Source organism: Aristolochia californica, unplaced genomic scaffold, assembly GCF_029961685.1.
Source record: "Aristolochia californica isolate CCGP_79_NKW_82.1479 unplaced genomic scaffold, dmAriCali1.0.hap1 SCAF_14, whole genome shotgun sequence".
In the NCBI taxonomy this organism is placed as follows: domain Eukaryota; kingdom Viridiplantae; phylum Streptophyta; class Magnoliopsida; order Piperales; family Aristolochiaceae; genus Aristolochia; species Aristolochia californica.
The window spans coordinates 3,247,444-3,266,637 of record NW_027181815.1 but is presented as its reverse complement, the minus strand read 5'-3'; the positions used below and the strand labels follow the sequence as shown (position 1 = coordinate 3,266,637).

The window sequence follows — 19,194 nt, the reverse complement described above, 5'->3', positions numbered from 1 at the left end:
ATACAAAATCCTATTAGTTTCTTAATGTCAGGGATGGAAAACTTCTCGAAAACTCGAGTTAAAATTATATCAAAATAGAATCCATTTTTACTCATTTTAACTTCACTGATCATTTTGGGATTAACTTCCGACCCAACTTTAATTTTTTTATTATTTATAGATAAATTTAAAAAAAACATATTCAAATCTCTTTGATCAACTAGCAATTTGAACTTGTTATTGCCCGTAGTGTGACATGTAACAAGGAAACTTTTATTTCATATATGTTTGACAATTTATAAAATCGCAAGTAGAACATAGTTATTGAAAATTTTGTAGTTATACAAACTTTGTCATTCTTGAATATAGGCTCACTTTCACCAATTATGATACACACCATTGGTTACAAGGATGTGTCATGCTTTTGACTCAACCATGACTGTGGATGGAAATCCATAAGCTCCATTGTTCATTTACCATGTCTACATCTAATTTATTATTTTATTTTATTTTACATATATTAATTATTTTTAATTAAATAAATAATAATAATTATTTCATATCAATTTACTTAAATACATTGTTTTACATAAGGGTTATTCTATATCCAATTACTAAAATATTAATCACACCACAACCAAATGTACCAAATTTACTAATATATGACATAATTACTAACATACCATAAGTTTTGAATTAATTTTCAATTGGCTCTATAATATTCTTAAATTTATCATATACCAAAAAAAAAGATCCAGGACCCTCTACTCTAGTAGACCCACCATGACACTATCACAGTTTTAAAATATTCAAGGGGGTAATTTATATTTTTAGAGAATTTTTGGCAAGATTAGGTCTTTTTTTTACTATTTCAAATTGTCATGTAGGTATTACTCTTAATATGATTATGGTTAATTACATTAATCTTTTTTAATGTTATAAGGGCATAGAAGTAATCAATTAATATTTTCAATTGACTTATAGGATACAACAGGAATAGATAAAATGACCAAGGGCATTTTAGTAAAAAAATAAATAGAGGACCTTATTAGGAAACAGATAGGGATATACGAGTATGAGTAGAATAACTCCTATATAGAACAACTAAGGACCATAGTTGAGAAGTCAATAAGGGTGTAGATATATGAATAAAATGAAGTTATGTGATATTTGAAAAGTTTATGTTTTACTAGAATTGAGAGGTGAACTATTCGTGCATTTAACAAAGATAAGTACTTAGGTAGTGTTATATGTAAGGAATAACTATATAGTGTAATTTACTAATGTATGAATTCATATGATTGAAGATTGGAAGTTGAAATAGATCAATGTTTATGCTAAATGTCTTTACAAGTTTTCATATAAATCGATGTTGTTAGATTTAGGATCCCATAATAGCACTGTCGATGCTCAACACCAGTGAGAGAAGAGAAACCGAAGGTAAGATGAAGAAGTGAGAAGAAGAACAAGAGGAAGAAGTGTGGAGAAAGAGAGGAGAGTGTCCGGAGTTGAGAAGAGGTTTGAGAGAGGAGGGAGGAGGATTTTGGTAAAAGTCACGTCCTAATCCTCCCCTTCAATGTTATTTATAATAACGAGAAGAGTTGTAACTACATCATTATTAGGGGTGGCTTCGAACCGAGCCGGCTCGCGAGCGGCTCGAGTTTGGCTCGGTTCGATTCGTTATCTATCGAGCTCGAGCACCGAAATCGGCTCGTTTACCTTAACGAGCCGACCTCGACTGAAGCCAGGTTTAGTTCATCGGCTCACGAGCCGGCTCGAAGTGAGTCGGATCGGGAGCAGGAGCGGGATTGAGAACGAGGGGGGGGGGGGATTTTCCTCTCCTCGTCACCATCGAGCCCCTCCCGTTGGCTGTTGTCGTTTCCTCTACCGCCGTCGCAACTGCTCGTTGGCCGCCTTTGTGGCCGTCCGTTTGATTTCTTCCCCTCCTCGCCGTCACCTCTGTTTCCGTCGCCACCGATTCCGTCACTGCCGCTTCCGTCGCAACCGTCATCCCCGACAATAGGTCCTCCCTGCCGTAACCCCCTTCCCTCTGCATTGTCTCGGCGAAAAACTTGAACCTAAGTTCAGGGGAGAAATTAGGGGAGAAATAATCTCCTCCTTCCCTCGTGTGAAGTTGATCTCGCACGAGCGAGATAAAGTAAACAAAAAAAAAAAAATCCTCTCGAAAAAATTAAAAATAAATTTTAAGGAAATAAGTTTCTGTAAACTATTAGTGTCTCATTTTTTTTAAATATTTTTCTAATTGAGATTTTTTATTAAAAAATCATATAATTTTCTAAGTAAGATTTTCGTACCAAGATGGGGTAAAAAATTGTATAGAAAATTTTTGAATAAATATTTAATAGTTGATGCTGTAATAATTTTAGCACGAAGCAATTTTCATTGCAATTTTGTGTTTGATATTTTATTTAATTAAAATTTTATCGATAAGTATAATAATATATTAGGTTGATTATTAAATTTTATTTATTTCCCTAGAAGAGACAATAAAATGTCCATTTAACTTTCCTAAGAAAATTTTAAAATATTTCTTATAATTTTCTAATAAGTCACTAATAGTAATAAGATTTTATTTAAAGGTTTTTTTGGGAATATGTATCATAGGAAAAATATTTTTAGTTTTTCCAAGAATATAAATTTTCATCTAGGGGCACTAAGGAGGTCATAATAAATTATGGCCAGATTCAAAAATTACAAAACAAGCTAGACAACAATTGGAGTAAAAAAAATTGATATTGGTGCATTTTAATCTATTATTGAAATTCAATCCCGAACCTCCCCTATCATTATATTTTTTAAAAATGTATGCATAATTTTATATATAATTTATTCAAAGCCAACCCTACATGCGAGATCATAAACAAGGAAAAAAAAATTATTTGTCCCTTCCTTATGGCTCTTAAAGAAATTGAAAAGATATTTTAGTAGAAATACGTTTCTAGAGATTATTAGTGGTTTTTTCAATAAATGTTGAAAAGACATTTTTAGTAGAAATATAGGGACCATTAGTGCCTCATGTTTTTTCAAAATATTTTTCTAATTATAAATTATTTTTAAAAAATCATATAATTTCTTATGTAAGATTTTCTTGCCAAGATGGGTTAGAAAACCTTATAGAAAATTTTTGAATAAGTATTTGACAGTTGATGATATAATACTTTGAGCATGAGGCAATTTTCATAACAATTTTGTGTTTGACATTTTATGTGATTAAAAATTTATCGATAAGTATAATAATATATTAGATTAATTATTAATTTTTATTTATTTCCTTAGAAAAGGCAATAAGAGGTCCATTTAAATTTCCTAAGAAAAATTTAAAATATTTCTTGTAATTCTCTAGTAAGTCTCTAATAGTAATAGGATTTTATTTAAAGAATTTATAGTTTTTATTTAGGTGATTGTAAATTGATAGTGATATTTCATTTAATTTTGTTGTGTTTGATTATTGTATGGAGTTTATTTATAATGTCATGCATTGTACGGAGTGTTTAGACTATTTTATGGAGTGTATAAACAATTTCATGGAGTATTTATGGAATGTATAGACAATTTTATGGAGTGTTTATGGAGTGTTTATGCAGGTATTATGTATATTGATTATGCCCAATTTTAAGTAGAGGACATATCAAATTTTATACAAGTATTATATATATAGATTATACTCAATTTTAAGTAGAGATTATACCCAATATTATACACGTATTATATATATATAGGTTATGCCCAATTTTATGTAGAGGTCATGCCCAATTTTATGTAAAATGTATGCATAATTTTATATACATTTTATTCGATATATATTTTTTGAAAATTTTTAAATGTATGTTGAGGTTCGAGCTCGGTTCGAAGCTCGGCTCGAACTCGTTGGGCTCGAGCTCGACAACAATTTTAGGCTCTCGGCTCGGTTCGGCTCGAAGATCGACTCGAAATATTTAAATCAAGTTTGGCTCAAACATAAGCAGGTTCGGGCTCGGCTCGGCTCGATGCCACCCCTAATCATTATCCTTTACCATAAGAAGGGATAATTAATTTATCCTCATTTGTATTATTAATTTTTTATATTTTTTTATAGCATAATGTAGACATAATCACTATAATTAAATTTATCATTGTTTCACATAGAAACACAAATATAAGAAAAATTCGATCAAATAGAATTTTTAATTAATTTTATAATAATTTTTTTCTAAAAATAACTTTTATGTCATTTTGTTTTCTCATAGTAGCATAAACAATCCTTCAATATGAGCATTTTTAAATTTTTTAAAAAGTTTAAGAGGTAAGTTTTATAATTGACAGTTAAATAAACTCATGTAATTAAACTTACCAACTTCTCAAACAAATTGATTTAACCAAGCAAGTCAATTAGTTAATGAAGTGAAATGCTTTTCAAATTTGTAAGAATCGATAAGATAATTCAATTGGTTCACTAAAAAACCGAACAAGTTCATTCTCTAGCTTTCAATTAGTAGCTCAAGTTTTCAATCAACCAAAAATAATTATTAAGGATTCAAGATTTTACATTACTATTAATTATCATATCGGTAAGTCGTCTTCTCATGAACGCCTTTGACCCAGAAAAAGAGAATACCTTTAGGCCCTGTTAGTGCCCTCTATAAGTGAAATGTATTTCACTTACGTTGGGTAAAAGGAGCCAAAAACCGTTAGTGCCAAGCGTAAGTGCAGGGGGAAAGTAAAATACAACTGTATTTCACTTTCCCTCGTTTTAGGCATAATGGGAGGGAAAGTAAATTCAGAAGGGTCGAGCTCTGATATCACTTTTCCTCCCTCAATTACATTGGACGTTTCGGTTGGGGCTGTCGGGAGGGCTCTGTTGAACAAGGGTTTTAGAGAAAAAAAAAATCTCTCTCTCATTCGCTCGCGACCTTTGGCGATTTCCGACCTTTGGCGATTTCAATCGCCCTCTGTGCGACCTGTCTCCAATGCTCGATTCTCTTCCTCTCGCCGTCCCCAACTCCGACGACCTTTGTTGTTTCCCATTTTATATCCATCCTATGTCTTTCACTGCTTGGGAGGTAATCACGACGCTTCTTAGTCCCCATCCCCCCTCTTCCTCTCTCGGTTTCATCTTCTTCCTTCTTTTTTGACCATCCTATGTAATTTCCGTGTTTGATTTTGGCGCTTAATAGTCTCCCTAAAATGTCTTTTCCCGTGCTTGTTGTTTCCTCTCCTTCTCCCTCATTTCTCTCAATTTTTCTTCCATTTCTTGGCACTCAAACAATTTTCCAACATGGCAGCAGTTGGGTCTTTGTTGCCGTAGCCCTCAGACATCAGTAGACGAAACAGACCCCCTTGTTTCCTTGTGTGATTTATTGGTATTATTTTCAAGGCAACCAGGTGGAATTTTCGGAGAAATCTAACGTTACCATTATTAATAGTAATTAACAACGAAGGGTTAATTAATATTTAATCGCTAGTAAGTAACTGAAGTAGTTTATAAAGTAATTAATAACTAATTAGTGGTTGATAGTAGACACCTAAATAATTCATTAATCAAATCATGGTAATTATTGGCTAAAAAATTAATGATTAATGATTGGTATAATAGTGAAACGTGTGTTATAATTAATGTTGAATGATGGTAATAAAAATAAATCATAATAGTTGTAATATAAAATACTAAAATATGTTTACTGATTAATACTTAAATAGTTAATAAATTATTTGAGTAGTTAAAAATTAATAAATAACTATTATATTATGTAAACATTAACAAATTAGATAATCCCGCGTGCGGCACGGGGGAGCGAGTGCAATTCCCTCGCGCCTCCCAGCCATGTTTGAGTTATATTTGTATTATTTTTATTTCCTGAAAGTCAGATATATCAAAATATTTTATTTAATAAATAATCTATCTGGACTTACACCACACTTTCCATTGTGCATACTAAGGGGGGGTTAGTCAACTTGAAGGGTAAGATGAAGATCAGTCGCATTACGTTGTTCATCAGTTTACGTCGTTAGTGGAGCGCCAGACTTCATGTCATATGGATGCTGGAGATGAAGCGGAACATCATATCCACGTTATTAAAAATAGAATCTTGTTTCTGACCCTTTTTGCCAATCATACGGATGAAGGAAACGCGGGGGTTCGAACCCTCAACGTTTATTTTTTTTTCCCCCTCTCTTGCTCTCTTCTCATTTTAATTTTTTCCACCCTCCCGCACCCCCTCTCTCGTCTCCCTGCGCCCCTGACGTCTCTGCTCCCTCTTTTCTTCGGCTTCCGTCTCTCGGTCTTCTCTCGGACTCGCCCTCTGCCGCACCCCCTCTCTCGTCTCTATGCCTCCCTCTCTTCTCTCGTACTCGCTCTCCGTTTTTCTCTCTCGCTTCTCCCTCTCTCTTATCCCTCTCGGCCTCCCTTTTCTTCTCTCTCTTCTCCCTCTTCTCCCTTTCAGCTTCCCACTCCCTTCTCTCTCTCTATTATGTTTTCCCCCAAAATACCTTCCGATTTCGTTCAATTTCCCCATTTTCCACATTTCCCCCATTCCAATTTTGTTAAATTTTATTACTATATTAAACTTCATATTTAAGTCTCTGATAAATAAAATATAATTAAAGTATGCATTTGATTAATTAATTTTTTTAATTGTATCAAAATATATTATTAATTAATACCATGTAAAAAATCCATCTTATGTTATTAATATAATACTTTTTTATTTATTAATAATATTTATTTTTTATTTACTCTATTTTATTAGTGATTTAATAATGGTAATTAAAATATTGTTAACTCAAGCACTTGGTTAATTAACTCCTTTTCATAATTAATAAAATCAATGATTTTAAATTTAATGGAAAAATATTTGTAATTAATAATATGTAAAAATATATAGTGTGTTAAAGTTAGTATTTGATAGATTTTTCCTGTTTAATCATGACTTTTTTTATGTTAAAGAACACCATATATTATCTATTAATTAATAACTAAATGTATTATATTCGTTTATGTTATTTTTAATGTTATTTATTTATTTTTTATGATTAATCATGTGCACAATTAATTGACTTACGTAATTACTGTATTAATGTACAATAAATAGTAATCTTTAACTAATATAATATATAATTAAATTAATTAGTACATTAATATACTTTAGTTATACATTAAATTAGTTATTCGTGTAGTAATAATATTTATTTTACCTAATTTAATTTTTAAGTATTATACTTTAATTAAGTATACTTTACAAGTTACTAATTCTCTTATTTTCTACGTTTTTTTCATTTGGGGACACTAACACTGGAAATTGTTTTCCTATGGACATGAACTTATCCACACACCCATTTCGAAGATGAAGTTCATGTAGATGCATGAAATGAAGATGAAAATCAAGGTCAAATTTTATACATTCTAACACAAATAAATACTTTATATTTTATCTCACTTTCCCTAAGTACACTTAGATTCTGCAGTAACCCCGCCTTAAGCTGCAAAACCAGACGCGTAGGTAGCTTTACTTTACGGGGAGGAGCGAGAGAAAAAAATCACATTTCAAATTCTAAAAAATATTGAATTGTTTCTTTGATCAAGCAAGGAAGATGAATATGAATCCCCAACGATGACACGCAAGAATCAAAACGTTGCCCCGACAATAAACTTGAACTAAGCAAAGCAGATGCAACCGCATGAATTTTCAATGGCTTTCTTCCAGTTTGAACTGATGATTCATGGAAATCTTGCATGAAACTCATGTTCTGGAAAACTTAAGTCTGAATTCAGACGAAACCCTTTTACACATTTTAAATATTTAGCGCGGGGACGAAGAAAAAGGAACTCGAAAGAAAATGGGGCTGCGAATCAGTGATCATTCCGATGAAGGATCTTTCTTTTTTAGTGGTACAAGTTGGACCATTTACCAGCAAAGATGCGTGGAGGAGTTCTCATTCTTACTTGATAATTGATGCAGACGCGTGTTTTTTTCTGCTTTTTGAGGATTCGCGAACTAGTGCGCCAATCTTTTGAAATCTGGTGGGAGAATATTAGGGGAAGGAACGAAAAAGAAAAAAAAATGGAATCAGAGAGAAGACGAGTAGATATTTTCTCTCTGCCATCTTAATGCATTCACTTTTCCTTTTTCATTTCACCATTCTTCACACTAGTTCGTTAAATCTTCTTGTTGCAGAGCTATGTACGCTTCACATTTTCTCTGATCTACCTACCCACGACGAGGACGAGACGTGCTTAAACTGAAAAATGCTTTTTTTTTCCATCGAAGTTTCACATTTGCTCTAAAACTGTAAAAAAGATGAACTGCTATAAAATTAGCTAAATGGGTTATTTTTTTTCTTCTTCTGAAACTGTTACGAATCTTCAAATTCTGTAACTCCCATCCCATTTGCTTTAATATGATGCGAATTGCAAATACGAACCCATGGGGTTTCAAATTTCCAACTGAATATTTCACGTTAAATAAATGTTAAAATTGGAAGTAATGTATCCAGAAAGTGATTTATTGGATGACCTGACAAAACTCCATTAATCTGGCCATAAAAAGGGTCCCTTCTACTCACCCTGTATCTTCGTGCTAAATGCATTTCAAGCAGAAACGGTAAGTTACAGCTTGTCCGGCATTCAACTTTTGAATACGGAAATCTGGAATTTCACTTCATTTAATGGTTTTTTTTCTAGAAATGGTGAGACCCACAAAAAGTTTTCTGTTGATTATTCATGTTCTGTTTGTGTTGAGACTTGAGAGGCATATATTTATTGTAAGCAAACAGCACTCTACTGGCTTAATGCTTCACTTTTTAATTTACAGAGATGCAGTCATAGAATAAAGATAACCAGGAAATGAAAAAAAATAAAAAAAATGGAAAGACGACAATCCAGATCGACAGAATACTGTAAAATCCATGAAAGAGAATGTATCCGATCCTAGCGACTCTTCGGAGCTAACTATATTTAAGCAAGCGTTACCGCCTCTTTCTATTCGTTTCCGGTTCCTTTCCTTCTATATGTCGTTTCTGGTTTTCTGTCATTGCTTCCTACAGGAGCTAATGACCTTATGACCGTATATACTTTGACGACATAGCTTCTCTGCTCACAAGCTTCCACCATGGCTGTGCGCTCCCTCTTTCTGATCTTCTGTTCCCTTTCAGCCTTGTCTCAGTTAACCACAGCTGCCAAGGTCCGGCATTTCAAATGGGAAGTGAGTGCCCTGTACACCACGCCTGACTGTGTTGAAAACGTGGTTTTGGGAATAAACGGGAAGTTTCCAGGGCCGACCATCCGAGCACAAGCCGGCGACACCATTGTCGTGAAGCTCACCAATCATCTCCACACTGAAGGGGTTGTCATCCATTGGCATGGCATTAGACAGGTATGTTATAAAACGAAAGATCTCTTAACATCAGTACTGATAACGTCTCCCACTTCTCTCTAACAAGAAATCGCTGTTCCTGTTTCAGATCGGAACGCCATGGGCGGATGGAACAGCATCCATTTCTCAGTGCGCCATCAACCCAGAAGAGACGTTCGTTTACAGGTTTAAAGTTGACAGGGTAAGCATCACCTTCATCTCCTACAATCTTGCTACAGATCCCACATCCATTTAACGAGCAATGGGTTCCCCAAGTACATCTCTAATCTCGACATTCGTTTTGGCGGTCTTCTAGCCTGGAACTTATTTCTACCATGGCCACTACGGAATGCAAAGATCCGGCGGTCTATACGGGTCACTGATAGTCGACGTCGCCACCGGCGAGACGGAGCCATTCCATTACGACGGTGAAATCAATTTGCTTCTAAGTGACTGGTGGCACAAAGATATCTACGATCAGATGGTCGGCCTCTCCTCGAATCCATTCCGTTGGATTGGCGAACCTCAGGTAAGAAAAACACAGGCTTCGTTATTCTAAAATGTGGGTGTTCATGGCATCAACTCAAAGAGCCTGGAATCACCTGATCAGTGCGGAGAAACGATTCTCAGTACCAGTCAACTAGAGAAGAAATTAGTTATACATTTTTCCTTTTTCTCCTTTTATTTTTCTGATGAGATCGTCTATGGATGATGGTGCAGTCTCTGCTGATAAACGGGAGGGGACAGTACAACTGCTCGCTGGCGGCGAAGTTTACGAGCGGAGCAGTGGCATGTCCGGCGAGTAACAGGACTTGCGAAAGGAATGCCTTCCCTGTGCTTCCAAACAAGACTTACAGGCTAAGAATTGCCAGCACTACGGCCCTCGCTTCCCTCAACTTGCAAATCGGGGTAATTTTATTTTTTTCCCATTTTAATTATTATTTAACAGATACTTCATACAAAAAGGATTTCACATGGCGGCTTGCGTAGAGGAAGAAGGAAAGGACCCATAAGCAGTATTAGGTGGCCGGCCTGTCTTTTGCTTGAAATCATCTAAAAAGACTCGGCAAACCCGTAAAGTTCTTTTTAACTTTCAGACGGCAATTGCTGTAGAAATATAAAAACTCAGGAGCAATCTTTTGGAAGACTGTTTTCTGAAAATATCTGTGGGGCTAACAATCATTTCTTGACCCCACGAAATTCGCTGGTCTTCCATTTGTCATGGAAAATAAGAAGACAACATAGGTTTTCCTTTAAATGAAATCACCGGTTGCTATCATCTCTCCTGCTGGGTGAGATTTTAGAGAAATGCTTCCCACTTTGCCCACTTTCTTTGCATCTGCACTTCTTCTGCTCGAGAATAACAAACCAGGCTTAATTCGTTGTTGTCTTTCAGAATCACAAGATGGTGTTGGTTGAAGCTGATGGGAATTATGTGCAGCCGGTGGCTGTTGACGACATGGATATCTACTCAGGCGAGAGCTACTCCGTCCTCGTTACAACAAACCAGAGCCCTTCAATGAATTACTGGATCTCACTGGGTGTGCGGGGAAGAGAACCGAAGACCCCACCAGCCCTAGCCATCTTAAACTACAATCCAAATTGGCCTGCAATGATCCCAACTTTACCTCCTCCTGTGTCTCCACGTTGGAACGATTATGAACACAGCAAATCCTTCTCCAAGAACATCCTTGCTCTGCCAGGCAGTCCTACACCCCCCGTGAAGGCTGACCGCCAGATCATCCTCCTCAACACCCAAAACAAGATCAATGGATTTACCAAATGGGCCATCAACAACATCTCCCTGGTGTTACCTTCAACTCCTTATCTAGGATCCCTCAAGTACAACCTCAAAAATGCATTCGATGCTAAAAGACCACCTGATAATTTCTCAAAGGACTATGACGTTATGAAGCCTGCAGTTAACCCAAATTCAACGCTAGGCACCACCATTTATTTTCTCCAGTTCAACAGCACAGTTGATGTCATTCTTCAAAACGCAAATGCCTTGGCAGTGAACGTGAGTGAGATACACCCTTGGCATCTGCATGGGCATGACTTTTGGGTATTAGGCTATGGAGAAGGTAGATTTACGGCAAAGGATGTGAAAACTTTTAATTTGAAGAACCCACCATACAGAAACACAGCAGTTATCTTCCCACTAGGCTGGACAGCCTTGAGGTTTGTAGCAAACAACCCTGGAGCTTGGGCATTTCACTGTCACATAGAACCCCATTTGCATATGGGTATGGGTGTAGTTTTCGCAGAAGGAATCCGGTTCGTAGGTAAGATACCCAAAGAAGCATTGACCTGCGGGAAAACAGCAAACATTCCGATGGATCCACATCCTTGATGAGAATCGTTCTTTTTTGCAATTCTTGTATAACTGCATGTTAGTGCAGAGAGATATTCGAGTAATAGTACTTGGTATATATACCATAGAAATATTTAATCCAGGGCTCAATTTCTTGACCAACCGAGGAGGATTTTGCACATTTAGCGTGATAATTTGGCCTTCTAAGCTTCAATGCTCTACCCATCCTATCGATGGTGCACTTTTGAGATGAATGTGCTTCTCTCTTGTGCTGTGGTGGCCAAAAACCTGATACATGAGTGAAACAATCAACCAGAAAACCATACTTTGGCAAAGAATCCATGCCAGATACCTTGCAGCTGCATATTTAAGCTGTAAATCACGTTCTCCCTCAATTTCAAGTGCTTTTATCATACCTATCAATCCAAAAATGTCTTGTGAACATTCTCCTCTGAACAGTGAGATTTTAGAAAAGTAGAACCAACATGGAAAATTCATCAATAATCCCCTGTAGAGTAATTATATTAAATTAAATCAACTCCAATGCAGACTGAACGCAGTAATGGACCAGTAGTTGTTACTCGCCAGGTGGCCTTGTGGTTTGTAACCAAAAGCTTCTGTTCCATTGGCCTGGACAGTGCAATCATGACTGATGCAACTAGTTCAACATAGAGAGCTCTTGTACGGAAGGGAAACTGATCACCCTGATGAGGATCGAAGCATATTAGAGAATATCCTCTTTTAATCAAGATATCTGGTCACATGGTGAGAAAAATTCATACTCTTGCACAAAAGCAACGGCTAACATTTACCAATATAAATAGCAATAGAGTCATTAAGATCAAGAAATCCAAACTCACGTATGAAGAAACCAGTTGAGCAGTAGAGCCCTTGCCTCAATGCACGTGACTGGGCCAGTGGTCAAGCATAGGATTATAAAACGCCAAGTAGCCGTGTCATGTAGTTCTTTCTTCAAACAGAGGAAGGGCCTACTCACAGCTTCACGTAAGACTTCTGAAATGTCATGCTTTAGAGACAGCGAGTCAAGGTACCACAGAAGTAGCCTGATACGACGTGTATAGCATGATTAAATACGGAATCTCTATAGGCCTCCAAAGCATGGTGTACACAAACTGAAGGATGGGTAAATCTGAAATACGTTTAGTGGCCATTCACTAGTACTAGTAGTGGGTAATGTGTTCTCCCGCAAAAACAGAACAAAGCTTTGAAACCGCAGCTCTACTTTTCTTGTTTGATTCCTCGGTAGCTGCAGTAAGTAAAGGAAATTGGCTCCCGTAAACTGAAAAAGCCACAGTTAGAAAACCGCTCGCCATCCCTGCAACTTCAGTATTTAGCCCATAATCACGCGATCATATATAAAATAAGACAGAAAAACACACACAAAAGAGAAAAGGAAAGCAAGGTACCAAATTCTCTCTGCAATGAAGGGACAACATGAGCACATGCTTCAATCAGATCCGCGCAATCGTCTCCCTCAATCGAACAACCAATGCGCGAGGAGGCGTTGCAAGAAATGGAAGACGACAGAGCTGCGACGATGATTTCGACCAGGAACTCGATCGTGGAACGGCATACCTCGCGCTTCGAAACAGATAAGAGAGCGCGGTTTCCAGCCTGTAACCAGAGGTACATATGTAAAATTGAGAGACTGATGAATGAGAGGACAGTAACCCGACTTGCAAGTTCTTCACTGAGGATCTTCCAGATTAGGATGAAAAAACACTTGATGATTAGCAATCGGATTATCGGATCATCCGACGAAAACGATGCATTTTCACGTGATGAATATATATTTTAGAAAAAATAAGATAATATTTTTATTATTTAGCAAGTTTTGTTGAATAAAATAATCTATATTATGAAACATGGGCAGCAGGGGTACGACTTAATAGTTACGACTATATGACATTAGAGGAAAACTTTAAAAATACGTAGATATAATCTAGGATACTTCGTCCTCAATAAGGTATTTTCTGTATCTTAAAAAGAGATTTAGAATATATACTTACATGAATTTCCAATAGTCAAAACTATAAGTAAAACTTTAAATTAAGAGATATCCAATGAAGAGTTATATAAATATATTCAGACAGCACGCAAGCCTCTTGACAAAGATTTGTAAGCCATTTTAGTAATGCCAAAGACATTGAAGACACCGACCTCAAGGATGTTTTACGTTTACAGCAGCCTATATATTGCCGTATGCTTTAAGACGCTGAAGTCTGAGGCAAAAGGCAGTTTATATCTTCTCTTTACTGCTGACAACTATGCATATACAAATTGTTCAACACAACATGCTAAGAGAAGAGAGATTTATGTAAGTATTTTTTTATGAAATTACAGTTCACAACAGCGTATAAAAAGGGGCAATCAGTAAAAGGAAAAATAGGAACAAAAATACACAAGCCCATGTCCTACCACTAGCTCTTCTACAAAATCATCTAGTTTTGGAGTGACATAAAGACAGAGGAGAGACTTCTATCCAGTCCCAAGGGTAAATACCCTGTAAAAACTGATATATAGCTTCCTCATCTGCTCCGCATAACTATGACTCTGCTTCATCCCCTAATCAGGTCCCCTGAGAATCAGTCAATCTTCACAGAGGAATAGATCTTGCGGACAAACCAGAAACAAGCATAGAATCCTATGGTTCCGGTCAACACAAAGAATGCATAGGACACAATTAACATGTAACCAAAGTACAGGAAGCCCGAAACCAACTTTGTAATCTCCAACTTTGTAAAGTAGTAGAAGATTGCATAGAGGAAAAGGTAGAGTGCTGAGGACCCAGCTGTCAGATAAGCTCTCCACCACCAATGGTAGTCTTCACTGCAGAGCTGGAAGTAACATAGCACGATTGTTATCTCTGCACAGGTGATGAGAAGGATAACAAAGACAATGAAGAGGAAGCCAAAGATATAGTAGAACTGGTTCAGCCATATCGAGGTCAAAATAAAGAAGAGCTCAATGAAGACCGCCCCAAATGGCAGTATCCCTCCAATGAGGATTGAGAAAACTGGTTGCATGTACCAAGCCTGTTCTGGTATCTGTCTCGGGATCTTGTTTGTCTTCACAGGGTCTTCAATAGCAGGCTTTTTGTAGCCCAAGTAACTGCCAACAAATACAAGTGGGACAGAAATGCCGAACCATAGGAAAACAAGTGCAAACATGGTCCCAAAGGGAACTGCCCCCGAAGATTTCTCCCCCCAGACAAGAGCATTCAAGACAAAAAACACAAAAAAGACAATAGCAGGGAACACAAAAGCTGTCTTTAGAGTGTTTCTCTTCCATTCAGTGCCTTTAAACATCTTGTAAAGTCGTGCAGAGGAGTATCCTGCAAATAAGCCCATGAAGACCCACAATAGAACCATGGCAGTCATCAAGCCACCACGGTTTGAAGGTGAAAGGAAACCAAGCAACGCAAAGATCATGGTGACAAGTGCCATCCCAAAGAACTGGACACCCGTCCCAATGTAGACACAGAGCAGACCAGAGTTAGTCGGCGGCCTGAAAACATCTCCATGAACAAGTTTCCAACCCGTTTCTTCTTGCGCTTCATCCTGGGTCTCCAACTGGTTGTAGTTGGCAATGTCTTTATAAAGAGTTCTCATCATTATCATGGCAACCATTCCGGAGAGAAAGAGGACAATCATCAGGGAGTTTATAATCGAAAACCAATGAATTTGATCATCATTCATGAGAAGGTATGTATCCCATCGAGAAGCCCACTTGACATCACTGGCCTACAGAAAAAAAAAAAACAGAAATTAAAGACTAGAAAAAGTGCTAGGATAATATCTTATGATAGAACCAAATAGTACCTTAAAGGAAATGTCATATGTGAATATTATCTCTTTATCTGTGTCAACTTCCTGGGGACCTGTGGTTCCTTGAACAGAATTTTTAGGACATGTTGTCAACTGTGGATTCTTCTCATTCCAAGGCGCTTTGTATTCATGACTTATACTGTTCAAACAGACATACAAAGAACTAATGCATCAATACAAGCCACAGAAGCTCTCTACTGCACTTGCTAGTAAATACTCTGAACAAAATAAAGTGACAAACTCAGCCACTTGCACTCACATGCAAAATTTAGTTTGAAAGTAGTACCGTGATAAAGTTAGCCATAGTGAATCAATTAGTTGTTAATACCACATCTATTTCTTTACATATACTAACAGTTCACTTCTAGTTTCAAACACTTTTCCTTTTTTTTGCACACACAGTCCCTTGCCCCTGGTGAGACTTTTTTTTTTGAATTGACGTCAAGACCTAAGCAAACTTAATCCCCACCCTATGTGACCAATGAACCAAAGGCCTAAGTCAACTTCTAGCTTTTAACTGAAAAAGCCCAACGAGATTTTTCACAGATATTTTCTGTGAAAATCTCCTTTTTCCCTATACTACACAAGTGCAAACAAATTTCAGTTTTTTTCTGTTAAACAGACAATTTGTCAATTTGTCTGGCACTTCGGAAAGCTGAGCTGCCTACATCACTAACAATGCATGACCATAATGGAGATAATGGAATAGCAATCTAAACTGCTCAGGGTAGAAGTGTATCATTTCCAGAAACAACAAAAAGAATTGGATGTAAAGGATGCAAGAAGTTCCGACGAATATTTCTGTTTGTAGAACATCTTCTACACTCATCATTGAACACACATCAGCGGTTAGATTTGCTCCAAAGGGAAGGACAGATCTACTTGGGGAAGACACCTAATTAGATGGCTATCCACCAAAATTGCTAGAACTACTTAAAAACAACAGTTCGTGCACTTGACAGATCACATTGTATTGAAGCAAGCCCTATAACTGCACACAATCATAACATCAGAAAAAATGCTTCTCTTTTCAAAATGAGTACTTTAGCAGCCAAAAAAATAAAAAATCCAAGCAAAAGAAAAGTGATTTCCTGCTGCACTTGGCTTGCTGCATGCTTGCATATTTATTTTATTTTTTTCATATTACTTATTTATTGGTATTTTAAAAATTCCTTCATTCCATCATTTTATACTCAATTTAATTCTTGTCACTTGAACTATACCAAAAGTACACAAAACTGAAATTTGAATAATGAAGCTTTACATAATCAGTGAGACTACAGCATTGAATACATTACACTAAAAATAAAATAAAATAAAAAAATAGCAAAGCTGACTCAAAGCAAAAAGTGAACAAAACACATACCTGTGAGGTGTAACCTCAAAACCCACAATACGAGCAGCATCAGTCTCAGGGTCTTTATGATACATCACCCGGAAACTCAAATGGTTGTAAATGAAATATTTCTCATCTTTACTCTGCAAAAGAAAGCCTGGTTAAACAACAGGAAGTTAAAAGTAAAGACTATCTGAAATTGTGGTGCAAAAATGAACTTACGCCAGTATAGCTTCCTTTGAACCCAACACGGTATCCATGTTCATAAGAAGTTAGCTGAGATCCATCTCTTCTCTGTCTAGGAAATGCAACAGGAAGGTTGTCCAATATCCTAATACAATATGTTGTTGAAAGAGACACATCAAATGAGAGAACAGATCATTCACAAGAACAAACTCAAATAAGTAACAAAGAAAACCAACATGTTATCCTTCAGGTACGCACATGTTCACACGATATTCGTCATCAATTTTCTCCTTGAAATTTTTTGCAGATTCAGCGTCAAGCTTTTTCAAGCAGGCAACTTTGCATGACTCCTCTTCTCTCATCCGAAACTGTGTAGATCCATGCATTCATAGATCAGCTAAATTATAGTACAATTGGGAGAACTTGTTCTTCTTGAAGTAGAGAAGGGAGGAGAGAGGGAGGAAAGGAGGAAGAAAGAGAAATGGAGAGAGTTTTCTTTGCAAACAATATGCTAGAGCAGAATTGATTACTCACCACATAAACAGAGTTCTCAATTCGGTCACCTCGAAGAACCTCTCCTAAATTCTCAGCACTGTTCTTGATTCTGTCAGGTTTACAGTAATTCAAGAAGTAGTAATCATACGGGAGTTGTGTCTTTGTGGATGAGAGCTTGTTAACTTTCACTTGAAGTTCATCACCCTACATGAGAAAAGAAATTCAGTACAAGTGACATCTTGTCCAAAGAAGCAAACCAGACAAAAGAAAAAAAATGCTAAAGAAGCACAACATTCTACGTATCACAAATACAAGTCACTGCTCAGTGTCCAGAAAAAAAGGGTCTACGGGGAAGTTGGAAGAAAAACTTCCATGTTTCAACCATGAATATCTTGTTACAGTGTCCTGCCTTTCTTTTTTTTGACGAGCTACAGTGTCCAAGCTTATGCTCAATGATATGATCAAATCATCTTGAAGCAATCTAAGCGAGAGTTTTCTTTCAGATCTCAATAAGTGAAAGAAAATCTCCATGAGTTTTTTTATCCTCATTCTCTCACTTATTATATTGTGTTTCATTTTCCTTGTCTGCAATTGAAAAAATAAAAAATTAACTAACAACTAGTATAGAAATTAATTTTTCAGGTATACCGGATCATTTTCGTGAAACAGCATTTCCTACATAGACTGCAGGAAACTTGTAAGCCAATATGGTCAGACTATGTAAACGCAATACCTCTACCAAAACAAAGTTCACCGGATAACTCGATAAGTGATCTCTTCTTTTTGAGAAAGATAAGTGATCATTAAAAACAGATGAATATCAGTTCAATGCTCGCCCTGCACCCAGAGTTCAAATCTTCAACGTCATTTGACCATGCAGCAGTTCCAATGGGTCCAGAGCTTAGACATCCCAAAATACTTTCAAATTACCAAAAGTCCAGCTAATTTTTCATTTAACCAGTGAGTAGAATCTTAATAAAACATATCATTCTTGATCCTACATTAGTCAAGCATCGTTTCTCCAACACACCACAAGATCCACATCCAATTCGCCATGCAGTATAACCTTTAAGCTCACGAACAGCACAAAAAATCCAAAAATCAAGCCTAACCGATCCGGATCCAAAGAACATGCTGCAGGCCAACAAAAAATTAGATCACAAAACCTAGATCTACATCCTCTCCAGTCATCTTTGAACAACAAGCATGTCAAATGAAACATCCCGCACTCACCTAACGAAATTTCAAAAATGAAAAAAATTAACAGTGCGACTTCCTGAACAAACAAATCCAAAAATCGATCCGAATACATCCATGCATGTGATCCGATTGCACCGACCGAACACCAAAGAGATCAAACAAGCCGAGAAAAAAACTAACAGGCGAGAAAACGAAGAAAAAACAGTAAGAGAGAGCATACTCTTTGGAAATCTCGAGGAGCAACTCCGGGGAGATAAAAGGACTGAACCGAGGGAAGAATGAGAAGCGCGAGGAAGAGAGTGGCGATCCGCACAGCCCTACCCATGACGTCAGCGCGCGAGAGAGAGAAACAGGCGACGGAAGGGAAAGATAGCTGAACGCCTGATAGAGAAAGCCGAGACAGAGGGAAGGTTTATGTATGCGCGGTAGCGATTAGCGAAAATGAAAAAAGAAGTGCGGGAGTTGGAAAAAAACAGACCCGATTAAGGG

General features: G+C 36.8%; 2 protein-coding genes and 1 long non-coding RNA gene across 4 annotated transcripts; 1 reads left to right on the top strand and 2 right to left on the bottom strand.

Annotated features, from left to right (window-relative positions):
• The first annotated feature begins 9,047 nt into the window (after window positions 1-9,047).
• Window positions 9,048-11,735, top strand: LOC137949819 (L-ascorbate oxidase-like). The gene is made up of 5 exons (XM_068796013.1): window positions 9,048-9,347; window positions 9,436-9,528; window positions 9,643-9,855; window positions 10,047-10,235; window positions 10,723-11,735. The coding sequence occupies exons 1-5, from the start codon at window positions 9,084-9,086 to the stop codon at window positions 11,677-11,679; spliced, it is 1,716 nt and encodes a 571-aa protein (XP_068652114.1). The 5' UTR covers window positions 9,048-9,083; the 3' UTR covers window positions 11,680-11,735.
• On the bottom strand, window positions 11,282-13,267 carry LOC137949820 (uncharacterized). 2 transcript variants are annotated; one of them, XR_011111897.1, is made up of 6 exons: window positions 13,068-13,267; window positions 12,501-12,982; window positions 11,993-12,344; window positions 11,764-11,911; window positions 11,459-11,636; window positions 11,282-11,370 (listed from the first exon to the last, which is right to left on the bottom strand). It is a non-coding gene; the product is annotated as an uncharacterized lncRNA (long non-coding RNA). The 2 variants fall into 2 exon arrangements; XR_011111896.1 differs by having other exon boundaries at window positions 11,764-12,344.
• Window positions 13,268-13,959: 692 nt separating this feature from the next.
• Window positions 13,960-19,116, bottom strand: LOC137949764 (transmembrane 9 superfamily member 7-like). Its single transcript, XM_068795946.1, has 7 exons — window positions 18,926-19,116; window positions 17,545-17,709; window positions 17,269-17,378; window positions 17,047-17,155; window positions 16,855-16,967; window positions 15,483-15,627; window positions 13,960-15,404 (listed from the first exon to the last, which is right to left on the bottom strand). The coding sequence occupies exons 1-7, from the start codon at window positions 19,028-19,030 to the stop codon at window positions 14,247-14,249; spliced, it is 1,905 nt and encodes a 634-aa protein (XP_068652047.1). The 5' UTR covers window positions 19,031-19,116; the 3' UTR covers window positions 13,960-14,246.
• Window positions 19,117-19,194: the final 78 nt, after the last annotated feature.

Excerpts from the sequence above, each read along its gene's own strand:
- LOC137949819 (XM_068796013.1), top strand. The coding sequence starts at position 9,084 with ATGGCTGTGCGCTCCCTCTTTCTGATCTTCTGTTCCCTTTCAGCCTTG. Across the intron at positions 9,348-9,435 it reads ATTGGCATGGCATTAGACAG|ATCGGAACGCCATGGGCGGA; the intron begins GTATGTTATAAA and ends TTCCTGTTTCAG. Across the intron at positions 9,856-10,046 it reads GTTGGATTGGCGAACCTCAG|TCTCTGCTGATAAACGGGAG; the intron begins GTAAGAAAAACA and ends ATGATGGTGCAG.
- LOC137949764 (XM_068795946.1), bottom strand. The coding sequence starts at position 19,030 with ATGGGTAGGGCTGTGCGGATCGCCACTCTCTTCCTCGCGCTTCTCATT. Across the intron at positions 17,710-18,925 it reads CTCCTCGAGATTTCCAAAGA|GGTGATGAACTTCAAGTGAA; the intron begins GTATGCTCTCTC and ends TTTCTCATGTAG. Across the intron at positions 15,628-16,854 it reads TTTGAGGTTACACCTCACAG|TATAAGTCATGAATACAAAG; the intron begins GTATGTGTTTTG and ends CTGTTTGAACAG.